This window comes from Suillus subalutaceus (genome assembly GCF_016647625.1).
Source record: "Suillus subalutaceus strain FC151 chromosome Unknown DFJ58scaffold_94, whole genome shotgun sequence".
NCBI lineage: Eukaryota > Fungi > Basidiomycota > Agaricomycetes > Boletales > Suillaceae > Suillus > Suillus subalutaceus.
Window position 1 is genome coordinate 1 of NW_024540343.1, and position 11,417 is coordinate 11,417.

Genomic DNA, 11,417 nt, shown 5'->3' on the forward strand with positions numbered 1-11,417 from the left:
GGATAAAGTGTGCAAGCGGTAATGCGTAGAGTCGGAGTCCCCTATAGTTCAAACCTAATATCACAACCCTTTTAACGAATTAACGCCAGGGGCAGAGACTAGGACTCAAACAAAAGGTATCACAAAAAAAGAAGATATGAGCAGGGACATCTTAGGATTGCTAGCAGTGAGCTAATACAAAAGAGGTTTGAACTAAAGAACTACTGACTACAATGAGCTACCTATATACATATATTGAAGCGGAGACTGAATCTGAATCTGAACTAACTAGCCAATCATTAAATAGAAAAGGGAATCGTACGATGATCTAAATATAACTACACCTATGATGTCATGAAACGTGTAACAGCTGTGCAAGGGTTCTTGAAGGTTCTAGAGTCACGTGACTTAATCGCTTGTGAAAGGAAGTCGAAATCAGGGATGTCGGAGATAAAGGTAGTGGGTGCTAATGGAATAGAGAAGTTCGGAAATGTAAAGGATGAATTCGGGTTAGGGTTTGTGAAGGTTATCAGTACAGACGCTGACTGAGCGCTAACGACAGGCGCTTGTGACGGGCGCTTAACGGGTGTCTTACGAATGTCTTTGCAGGTTTCACGAGTGTTCAAGAAAGAATAATGGTTTGTGTTTGGAATTCGTGACAGTTCCTTCGCATTGCAAGGCCTCAAAGGCAGATAAGTATGAGAAGAATAAAATATTAGAAAACAACATACAAAAGATTTGCACGGCCCCATTCTGCAAGGTGATAGCGTACACCTCAATAGGGTACAAGCAATTCATCGCATGCAGCGAATCCGGCGTCTGCTAGATAAAACTTCCCTGGCGGAATGGTGAAGTCCGTCAAACGCACAGTGTGATAGACACGAGCGTCTGCTGCGGACCCCTGGAAACCGCTCAGCATGTACATAAAGCACATGTCAAAATCACAGGCAGCAAGACAATTCTGTGTCAAGTTGCCCTTGCGGTCACAGGCAGCATGACGATCAGATGCTGTGGGGTGACACGCGATATGCGTGCCATCGATGGCGCCGATAACATCGGCAAAGTACGGGTAAAATTTCCTGGTTTTGAGGATAGTGGGGGGAGTGGGGGCCTGTGGACTGGGGAGACGGACATACGTGGTATAGATCAGCTGAGATGAGAATGCGATCAAAATTCATTTAAAATACCTAGAAAGGAGCTATTGAGTTAGTACAGCTGGGTTCAAAGTCATTGGAGGACGTACTTCGATATAGTGTCGTTTGAGCGTTGAAAACGCTCACCAAGATGGCATACAGAAAGCCCAGTGACACAGGCATATAAGAAGATAGCAAGCTGTTCCTCCAGCAGCACATTCTTTGAGTTGTCTATTCCGCTTTCACGAAGCACATTCAATAATACAAAGAAAACATGGCAGCGGACGCCAAGCTCGCATCGCACATGTTCAGGGTGGCCAGTAAGGAGCTCGTTGACCCAAGCGATCCCCGATAGCGCCGAGGTATGGTATGGTTCTTTCTCATAGTGGGTTTGTATGTAGGAGTTATAGGTGTCCACTGCGATGTCAACCACTCCAGTGGCCGATACCATCAGGTTCTGAAACACATTGATGATTTGTTGCAGGCGTTTTAGATCTCCCTTCTCTGTGTCATTTGGATCCCCCTCATCATCTCTATCATCTTCCACATCTCTATCATCTGACTGATCACCCGTGTCATCGGAATTAGTAGCGTCGTCCTGGTGGTGCCAAAGACGCGAAAGCATACTGTTGGTATTATTGTACAATGAGCTCTGCAGCGTGCGGTGTGCGGTGTGCGACGTGCTCAGATCCTCGAGTCTGTAGCGTGACAGTGCAGAATTCAAACTCCGAGCTTACTTAAGTTCGAAGTTCAAAATCTCGTCGAAACTTAGCCAGATTCGAGTTCCCGAACGGAGTGGGTTTAACATATATGTCAATTTGGCCACTGCACATAAGTAGTGGTCTCTAAGTGATCGGCACCATAGCTGTAAGTGAGTCATTGAGGCGTGCCAATCCACGTCTACCCTGGGTATAATGTCAAGTCAACGTCATGATCTACGTGTGTGAATGTTACGACATCCCTATTCACGTTATTAAAACCCCCCTCTGTGCCACGATGCAGTGCAACCCCAGCTACTTGCCTTTAAGTGATAAAAAATCCACAGTTGCCTGTGAGTTTTAACAAACTGGTGTTATTTTTTGCATTGACCCTGCCTTTGACGCTCAAGCTGGGATGTAGGTGTTTCTACCAAGACGCTCTGCCACTAGTTGCACAGGCTGCTCGTACGAATACACGGTATACGGCACTTACGGAGGCAAATCCAGGTGTGACCGTATTATACATATTTGACCTCCAACTAACACGCATTTATTGTGGTCTAATGCGCCAAGGCCGAGGTAGGCGAAGCTTAAGGTTCGCAAGTGTGGAGACATGGGTATGCTGAGTGTTTGTAGCATTATGATTGGCTACCGCCGAACCACAGGGTTGAAAACGTTGATGTGGGAGACTCGGTGTATGTATCTACTCACTCCGCTCGTCGTCCTAATAAGCGGGAAATTTTCTAGTCGACAAGGTGTCATTCCCGCAACGCACTAAACGTACATCTATCACATCTAATCTACCCAATTCTCATTATGGTGGACTGGAACGATCCTGACCTCGAAGCGAAATTGGGGATACTTGCAGTACAATTGTTGTATGCTATCCTTGGTTTATACGGGTGAGTGCTGGGCGTTGTAATGCTATTAAATGCGGTACCAATTAGCCTGCGTCTGCGTCTGTAGCTGGGAGTATATACGGTCCTCACACGTGGAGATAGCACTACTTCGAAGGCAACTTCCATTTCGATGGCCTTTGGTGCGCATTCTTAAGGAAGCGTCGGACGCTTGCCACTTACACATACCCAGCTCTCGTACATTACCGCCAGATTTAGCTTCTTGATTGCGGTCATTTTACAGTGAGCCAACAGAGAGAAAACGACAAGCGTACTGACATCACATGTCAGGGCGACGCAATGTAGTCCCTTCTATACAATCGTTGATTGTCAGAGTGAGTGTTTTGTAGAATTTGATCTTCGTCGATGAGACTTACCTCTATTTAGGGATGATTTTTATGATCATAGTGAGTACAGGAGCACCTACTGGGTTGCTGATTTACCTTCATATCATCTAGTTCTGGACAAACGTCGCCGTCGGCTGCTCTACAACAAACCTGGCGATCAGAACGCACGCCCATATTTATCTCTCGTACTATACTCGATCTCATGATATATATGTGCAGGTGGCTGATTTGGAAGACCAGTGACCTGCTGCGCCTTTTGCTAGTCTTCTTCTCACTAGGTCATTGGACATTGCTCGCTCTCTGTGCGTATTTGCTACCCTCTAGTTTGACTGATTTGACTATTTGTAGTCCTGGCAACCGCTCGTGCATCCACTATAAACGGGGTGTGCATGATCTCATTTGTGAATCCCGTATATGCTAGTGCGGTGGTCATATATGGTACGCATGTTGCATTTATGATCAATGGATACGCGGTGATCAGTACCTCGGGTGCAGGCATGCTGTATGATTTGGCACTTTTGGTCTTTACCGTTATTGGACTTTTGAGGATGCCATCGTCTTCTACGCTATGGAAGACGCTCGTGAAACAAGGGGTGGTGTATTTCATCATCAATTTTCTAGCGAACCTTATCCTACTGGTGTGTTCCTTCTTGTGAGACAGGGTGGTCGCAGACTAAACTTTGTAGGGCTTGAATCGTTTGAACCTGAATTGTAAGACTGTTTCGCTGCATTGCAAACGCCTACTCAGTCCGTGTCGTCAGTTATTATGAATGTTATTTTCGGAACGCCTGGTATGTGCACATGGTTTCACTGAGTTCATGTTGCTGACCTTCCAAAAGCGGCGTGCATCTGGTCAGGACTCTCGTTACGACTTCTGATTTAGACGCATGACCTACTTTCATTTGCAGCACGATTGCATCTAACCAAGTAGTCCTCTCGCTTCTCCGTCCTTCATCCAGTTATGAAAGGTTTTTCCTTTTTTTCCATCTGTATGTTTCACCAATCTCATTTGTGACAAACAGCGACAGCACCTCGTCGGCTAAAGTGCATCCTCTGACGACTGACGTCGCCGTCGCGGCGCCATGGTAAAAGTTCTTTGTTTGAGATGCGTGTACGGTGGTTCATTGTGCGTTCAGGTTCCCGTCCGTGGCTGAGGCCTAAGAGCGTATTTGTTTAGAATCACCTCAAGTACTGCATCGTCCCTAGTTTCATGAGGATTCGTATTTCGCCTTCGACGTACGGCGGTGCACCCTAAACTTGTCTATCTTGTCTCCATAATGCAAGACTCGAATTTTCGATATGCCAGCGCTCGCAGGTTTGATGGAGCCTTCATGCATGATTAGATCTTGTGGAGGGGTAAACGATAGCGTATGCAGACTGGACATCCAACTTGAAGCGAACATTCGCGTAATCCTTTTAAGCCAGCAAAGCACTTGGCAGACTTTTGTCCCTCTACGGTTACCGGTGCGCTTTCATTTATAACTACAAAATGTAGCACGCATATGTCCGTGTTGTTCAGACATGAAGGGACTCTGAGACAATAGGACAACAGTGACCTTCCCAGGGGTCCTGAGTCTCGAGGGTGGAAGGTCATCTATATAATAAAATGACTCGTTCCCGTTATAGAACACCACTACATCTCCCCTGATCATTTTTACACAGGAAGTGGAGAAGAATGTAGTTTGTTGATAACGCACTAGTCACTGATTTCCATATACAACATAACTATCGCCTTAAGAGCTGAGCATGTGTGGATATTAGATAATACAATGACACAAATCCACATTGGGACACCCAGCACGATCTAGAAGCAGAAACACGACCGGCCACTCCCATGTTCTCCCGAGTTAGCCTGGACTGCTACAGAAGTAGCCTGCTGTTGTGATTCAGGCTCCTCATCGAGATATTCATAAGGTACCACGTCCTTGTCAGGGCCAGGATCATCCGCTGCAGCGTTGCGCTGTAAATTTACACATGAAACAGAATGAACAGCGATAAATCAATCGGGCGCACCTCTTTACCCTTCGCGTAAGCAACATCGACGATAGGCGGTGCTGTATGGAGAGCGTGCCGCCTGGGTAGTAGGCGTTGTAGGCGGGTATTGAAGGTGATTGGAGCGCTGGTGGAGGATAGGGTAGTGGGCTGCGCAGGTGGAGCACTTGGACGAGCGGTATTCGCGACAGCGAGCCTGAGTCTTTTAAGGAACGCAAAGCGCTGCCGGGGTTGTGGTTGGGAAATATGGCGATACTGCAACGAATGATGTGAGTGAGATATGAAACATACGCTATTGCACGTACTTCATTGTTTCCCCGGAAGAATTCATTATCTTGCATATAGTCATGATCCTGGTCAGAAATTTCTGCCTGTGTAACCGTCAGTAGTGAAAAGGATAAAGAGAGGGATTGCATATATGAAATACCTGGTCATTGGGTGGTCATGCGATACAATGCTAGTGAGTAAGGGGGTCTGAAGGAGAAAAAGAAGCGTACATTCGGGATATTGCGTGCACTATCCTAGCACAAGATGAGAGGACAAAGGGACTCAAAAACAACGCGAACTTACTTGTTCTCTCAGCGCGTCATCAGGTACTTCCCACTCCAAGATCTGCTTATCCTGACCTCCACTGAGAATATGCTTACCATCCGTAGAGAAGGCGGCACAGTATACCCAGTTAGAGTGCTGGAAGATGGCAATGGTTCGTCGATCTGAGAGTCGCCAGAGGCGCACATGATTATCACCACATGCGGATACGACGAGAGTTCCAGCGGAATTCACAACAATTGCATTGATGATGCTAGTGTGGCCGGTCCATGGATGACCGACTTGCTTCCCTTTTGATGGATCCCACTCCCGTATGGTGGGATCATCCACATCGCCTGCTGAGAGGAGGCGTGTGCTATCGGGCGTCCACGCGAGGGAAATGTTCCTCGGTAAACCATTTGGTAGACCGACTGCGTGACCGTCAAAGTTTGAGATGCACTCCCCTGTGTCTGGATTGCATATTTGGATTTGAAGGTCTGTCGCGATGGCAAGAAGTTTACCAGACGGCGAATACCGAACGCAGTAGACACGATCAGCGCAAGGGATTAGTTCCCCTTGCAGCTCCCACGTTTCCGTGTTCCAAAGCTTCGTCGTTTCGTCTGATGAACCTGTCGCTAGGACTGCTCCGTCTGGAGAAAAGTCCAGCGAGTAGATCGACCAAGAGTGGGCTTCGAGTGCTTGGGTGACAGATTCACCGCTCTGACCATCCCAGGCGATGAGCTCTCCGCAGATATCACCGCTTGCTATCAATTTCCCATTCCCTGATACCGCAACGGTCTCCACCCCACGACGATGCCCCTCCATTTTCTTCAACACAACGCTGTCCTTCATGTTCCACAGACGAAGCGTATTATCTCCCGAGCCCGTCACCATACGCCGTCCATCGGGGAAGACCGCGACTGTTGATATGAATTCCTTGTCATTTTCTTCATTTTCAAATGCTCGAACGGGCGTGGTGATTGGAATGATGGGCTGCACTGTTTCTTCAGCCATTCGGGTAGAAGTGGATGGTATTCAGCACGGTCGATTCAGGTAGACTTGCTGTAATTATGACCCGTGTTTTTCTTGCTTATGCTGCTGAAGTGCATGTACTGTGCGTTTGTTTTCGTGTCGGCATTGTGTCAATAATGATAACTCGCCTCGGGCCCCTGTTAGACGCTCAGGACACGAGGCAGTTCTTCCCAGAACCTCTTTTCTTGCCAAGACCACAGTCAAGTTATCATATTACGTGTCTTACTCGACCACTGGACGTCGTCATGCACCTCTGTACATGGTTCCAACTTGTATCGCCGCAGCTTTCCGCGCTGAACCAGATAAAGTGCGCTTGTTACTTCTCAACTCACCTTCAATGTGTCTGCCTAACAATCCCGGCCGGATGGCATCGGCACCTCAACTGTTAGACTAAACCCAGTGCGGGCCCAGGTTGATTATGTCCTGCTTCTCATGTGGGAGTGCTACTCCAACACATCACCATGGAACCTGAACGATCTGGCGAACGTTCTTCCCCTGCTCGTTTCTCGCCTATCTTTCACGACGTTGGGTCTCTGATACATTGCTCACTGTCCCGTCGCCTGGTCCATCCTCTAGACTTCCAAGATCGGATGGGTATCATATTTAGTTCGACAGTTTTACTTCCCCTGCTACTTTATATGCAAAGCACACGAATACTCCTCATCCAAGCGGTCGCAGCATTTTGGAATCCTTGACGGTCTTTGAGTATGCTGGCTGAAAGGGCACATATGATTAGTACAACCATCCGATAATGCTTGTAATCTGGTATTTGTGCACTTTCCTCTCCCCGATTATTATGTGTATTAGTGAAATCCCAGAGCCCTTGTGACTGCTGCTATAAGTATTTGACCTAGTGTTTCCAGCAAGGGACGAGAATACAAAACTAGTGCTTTACACGTCTTTCGATTTGTCTTTAAGACACAGGAACGGGTCCCAATTTACCACTAGTAAAGCCTAGTCTCCCCAAAAGTAGGTCATCGCCAGTTATCAGCAGTCAATAAAGTGAATGTTAAGCTTCAATCAGAAGAGGTTCCCCTTCAGCGTATGCTTCATAAATCAACCATCTGCAACATATCCTGAACCACATAAGCATACCACTCAACACACAATCCACGTTTTACACTTACCAGGCGATAGTGACTCGAATACTGCACGAAAAAAACCTTAGTGTGACGAACTTCACTGGGCTATGTCGAACGCACCGAAGGCCGCTGAGAGGACAGGTTGCTGTCTTTATTCTCCTTTCCGACTTTATATTTCGACAGTGCCTGAAGATGATGTGACTGGTGATTTGTCTCACGTATCGTTATTCTCACCTGTGTTCGTCTCAGAGTTATTCCGTCAACCTTGTGCCTGTGCAGAGCGCGTCAGCTCCTCGAATGAGAGACACAAGTGTCACCCACCGTATGTAGGAGAGTAGATCGTGATATGAAGCCTCAGGATTGCGTTCTACGAAGAATAAGTTGGGAGCATTCGGTTCTCTAAATATGCTTCTCACCGAGATAGTCAATAAAAAACTGGGCCACCTTCAGTCAGACCAGAAATGTCATGTTTGAATCTTGTATTGTACCTTCGTTAGAGTTTCACCTGTGGCATTGTCATCATATGCCAGCTCATCATCCCTGCATGCGGACAACGAAACCTTGGGGTCATCCAGTTCAAATTTTGACGAAGATATCAATAAGAGAAACACGCACGACGTGGGGCTTGACCCGCTCTTCTGGGAGTTTCAGAGGACAGTCAAGAGTGCATTTAGGCAGGTAAGTATCAGGGGAATATGCTCTAGGCCCAAGACCCATGTTGTCAGTTGTCAACGACCCAAATCTTGTTTGAGGGTCATCGTTTATCGAAGACTGATCATCGGAGCTGTCCTTCAAAAAGCTGGCGCTAGGGCTTTCGCCTGCACGGCGAATATTCAGGTAATAATCAACAGAGTGATCGGAAACACTTGCCAAAGCCTTTAGTTTTCCTTCCCAAAGCTAGAGTCATCAACATTAGCTCGAGCACACGATCGAGAATAACCATCACCTGACAGGACTTTGAAGGGCGCCGACAGTAACTCGTTACACTCATAATGCTCCAAATCTTTGACAATTGGATGAGTACGGAAACGAACCCGAATTGTAGACCTACATACCCAATATAGTGTGAGAGTGGGTACAATCCCATAAAGCCTGTTTACAGAACGACATCGTTAGGACTAGGTACAACTTCGATAACAATGATCATGATCATAATAAATCAAATCAGAACACGCACGAAAAGCTTGGCACCAGAAGGTAATGGATCAACGAGGTGTTTCTTCAACACCTTGAGGGTCGTTCAGGGTCACGAACTGGTTGACAACCCACAAGCCGGAGCTTACATTATCAATGATGTGCTTGCCAGTATAGGTGATTATAGCTACATCCAATAGATTAACACGCATTCAAGAAACGAGGGTTTGACACTACCTTCATCTTTACCATCGCTTTCGGTGTTATGCTTGCAAGTAACCTGGTCTCCATGTCCAGTGTCTAAAGGAAAGTTAGCGCTCGAAATGATACACTGGTGTCACACCAATACAAGGCCTTACTGACAGTAGAAGAATAAGTGGTCGTGTGGTGATGTACATCGGACCATCAAGTCAATCTCACGCAGCTACATTCTATGATCAGAGATGCTAGAGCATACTAATATCAGGATTAGGATGCTTACTATATTCGCTCTACTGGGATAAAGTTTCGGGGAAATACTCTTGTGATGCATCATGATTGTGATGTTTTCAGGTAGGTAGTCACGAGCTGCAGTGAAGTATTGATAAATCATGAAATATCAATCATGAAATGTGCGTACACTTGACGAGGAAGTCTCTCATTCTGAGAGCATCCACGTGTGCTCGGGGCAGATTGGGGAAACCAGTCACTTTATCCACAGCAACAATAAGTGCCCTACACGGGCGTACTTCTGCTCGCCACTCTGATATCTTCTGATCATCACCACCACTGAGGATGTGCTTGCCATCCATAAAGAAAGTGACACAGTTCACGCTGTCGGAGTGCTTAAATATGGCTATGGTTCGTCGATCGGAGAGCTGCCAGAGGTGGACATGGTTGTCACGCGATGCGGAGGCAATCATAGTGCCACCAAAGTTAACAGCAATGGCAGTGATACCCTCAGTGTGGCCCGTCCAGGGATCCCCAACCTGTGTCCAGGTTGATGCATCCCACTCTCGTATGGTGGGATCGCGATGATCGCCCGCTGAGAGAAGGCAGGTACTATCGGGCGTCCACACGAGTGAAACGTTGGATGACGTGGAACCCTTCAGGTTTGCAACGTTGGATGACATGGGACCCTTTAGGTTTGCAACGGATTCCCTCGTGCTTGAATTGTAAATTGAGATATCGTGGTCTATCGCGATGGCAAGAAATTCTCCAGACGGCGAATACCGAACGCAGCAGACCAAGGCACCACATTGGATTGGATCTCCTTGTACCTGCCATGTTGTCGTACTCCACAGTTTTATCGTCTGGTCGAATGAGCCGCTTGCCATCATTGTACAATCTGGAGAAAAGTCCAGGGAGCAAATGCATTTTGAGTGGGCATCGATGCATTCATAGGATTGAGTAAGAGGTTCGCCTGTTTTTCCGTGCCAGGCGATGAGCTTTCCCTCCCGATCACCGCTGGCTATCAACCGTCCATCTCGTGATACCGCAACTGTGTGCACGTTGCTGCGATGCCCTTCCATTTCCTTCAACACAATCATGCCCTTCAAGTCCCACAGACGCAGCGTTGTACCCGATCCAGTCACCATGCGTCGTCTATGGGGAAGACTGCGACAGTCTTTATTATTCCTTCAGGGTCTTCTTGGTATACTCGAATGGGTGTGGTGATTGGAATGACTTCCGACATTTTGCTGGAGCTTGATTGTGTGCTCCTTCAACCTGAGGCCTGAAGCACTGGCAGCTGGGTATTGACCTGTCCGAAGTAGATCGGCTCCCAACAGGTGGGAAACTGCACCGACGTTATTTGGTACCATGTCAGGTGGAACACAGGGAGTCACACGAATTGCTTCCGCGGGATCAAAGTTTTGTTCCGTCCGAGACCCCGCAAACATTGTCGGAAAGGTACGAGTCATTTTTTTTGTATCTTCATTGTCCGAACTACACGACGTCCTACCAAGCCCTCTGAGGGCCTCATTCCGCCCACAACTGAACCCACTCTCAATCCTCCTTATTACTTTGCTTCATTACATCATCATCCCCGATTGCTCGAAGGTTAATATTCCATTAGACTTGAGCTTGAAGGAAGGTCCCTCCATATGATCACTTGGCATGTAATCCGTGATCCTCACGACCTATCTAACTCATCAGCGCAAAAATCTCAACGCCCCTTCCGAGCACATTACCGTAAGGCGTTTACACATCCATCAACGTCAACTCCAGGAGCCGCTGGAGATCAGCCATCAGAGTCTTATTATCCAATGAACTTGTGCGGGGCGATACTGTGACCCTATAAAGTCCGTGGAGACTTTCGGATCCCGTTAGATGATGGAATGACCTACTTGATCGTGGAGATGAACCTTTCGGCAAGTAACCTGGTTCTCATTCATGCAGATGTATGAAAATCCCGTGGATTCAGAGGCCACCATTGTACATACTTGCGACAATCAGGATGGTGCACTGTTTGATGTAGGTGACACCAGCCTCTGTCTGTTTTCTTGTGCTGACTAAACGCCAACTGTAGTATATCATTGAATGTGAGGTCGCTTAAGACCAAGGCGCAGGTCACGCACGATTTGCAGAATACATGACATGCAAGAGGGCCTCTGAC

The 11,417-nt window shown here is 47.3% G+C and overlaps 3 protein-coding genes across 3 annotated transcripts; 1 reads left to right on the forward strand and 2 right to left on the reverse strand.

Moving 5' to 3' along the window:
- Nucleotides 1–2,626: 2,626 nt before the first annotated feature.
- DFJ58DRAFT_800324 (uncharacterized protein) lies at nt 2,627–4,321 on the forward strand (the record flags this gene model as incomplete). The annotated part of the gene is made up of 12 exons (XM_041390812.1): nt 2,627–2,712; nt 2,777–2,849; nt 2,900–2,949; nt 2,998–3,052; nt 3,165–3,217; nt 3,273–3,355; nt 3,402–3,491; nt 3,549–3,691; nt 3,740–3,764; nt 3,815–3,857; nt 3,962–4,021; nt 4,076–4,321. 12 exons carry the CDS (start codon nt 2,627–2,629, stop codon nt 4,140–4,142), a joined length of 828 nt encoding a protein of 275 aa, XP_041241126.1. The 3' UTR covers nt 4,143–4,321.
- Nucleotides 4,322–4,857: 536 nt separating this feature from the next.
- DFJ58DRAFT_843666 (uncharacterized protein) lies at nt 4,858–5,386 on the reverse strand (the record flags this gene model as incomplete). The annotated part of the gene is made up of 3 exons (XM_041392998.1): nt 4,858–5,013; nt 5,067–5,300; nt 5,351–5,386. 3 exons carry the CDS (start codon nt 5,384–5,386, stop codon nt 4,858–4,860), a joined length of 426 nt encoding a protein of 141 aa, XP_041241127.1.
- Nucleotides 5,387–7,654: 2,268 nt separating this feature from the next.
- DFJ58DRAFT_730744 (WD40-repeat-containing domain protein) lies at nt 7,655–10,398 on the reverse strand (the record flags this gene model as incomplete). Its single annotated transcript, XM_041385937.1, has 16 exons — nt 7,655–7,681; nt 7,733–7,753; nt 7,808–7,873; nt 7,922–7,958; nt 8,009–8,054; nt 8,104–8,122; nt 8,176–8,247; nt 8,303–8,574; nt 8,634–8,690; nt 8,743–8,779; nt 8,865–8,915; nt 8,971–9,008; nt 9,059–9,121; nt 9,185–9,245; nt 9,303–9,388; nt 9,441–10,398. The coding sequence occupies 16 exons, from the start codon at nt 10,396–10,398 to the stop codon at nt 7,655–7,657; spliced, it is 1,911 nt and encodes a 636-aa protein (XP_041241128.1).
- Nucleotides 10,399–11,417: the final 1,019 nt, after the last annotated feature.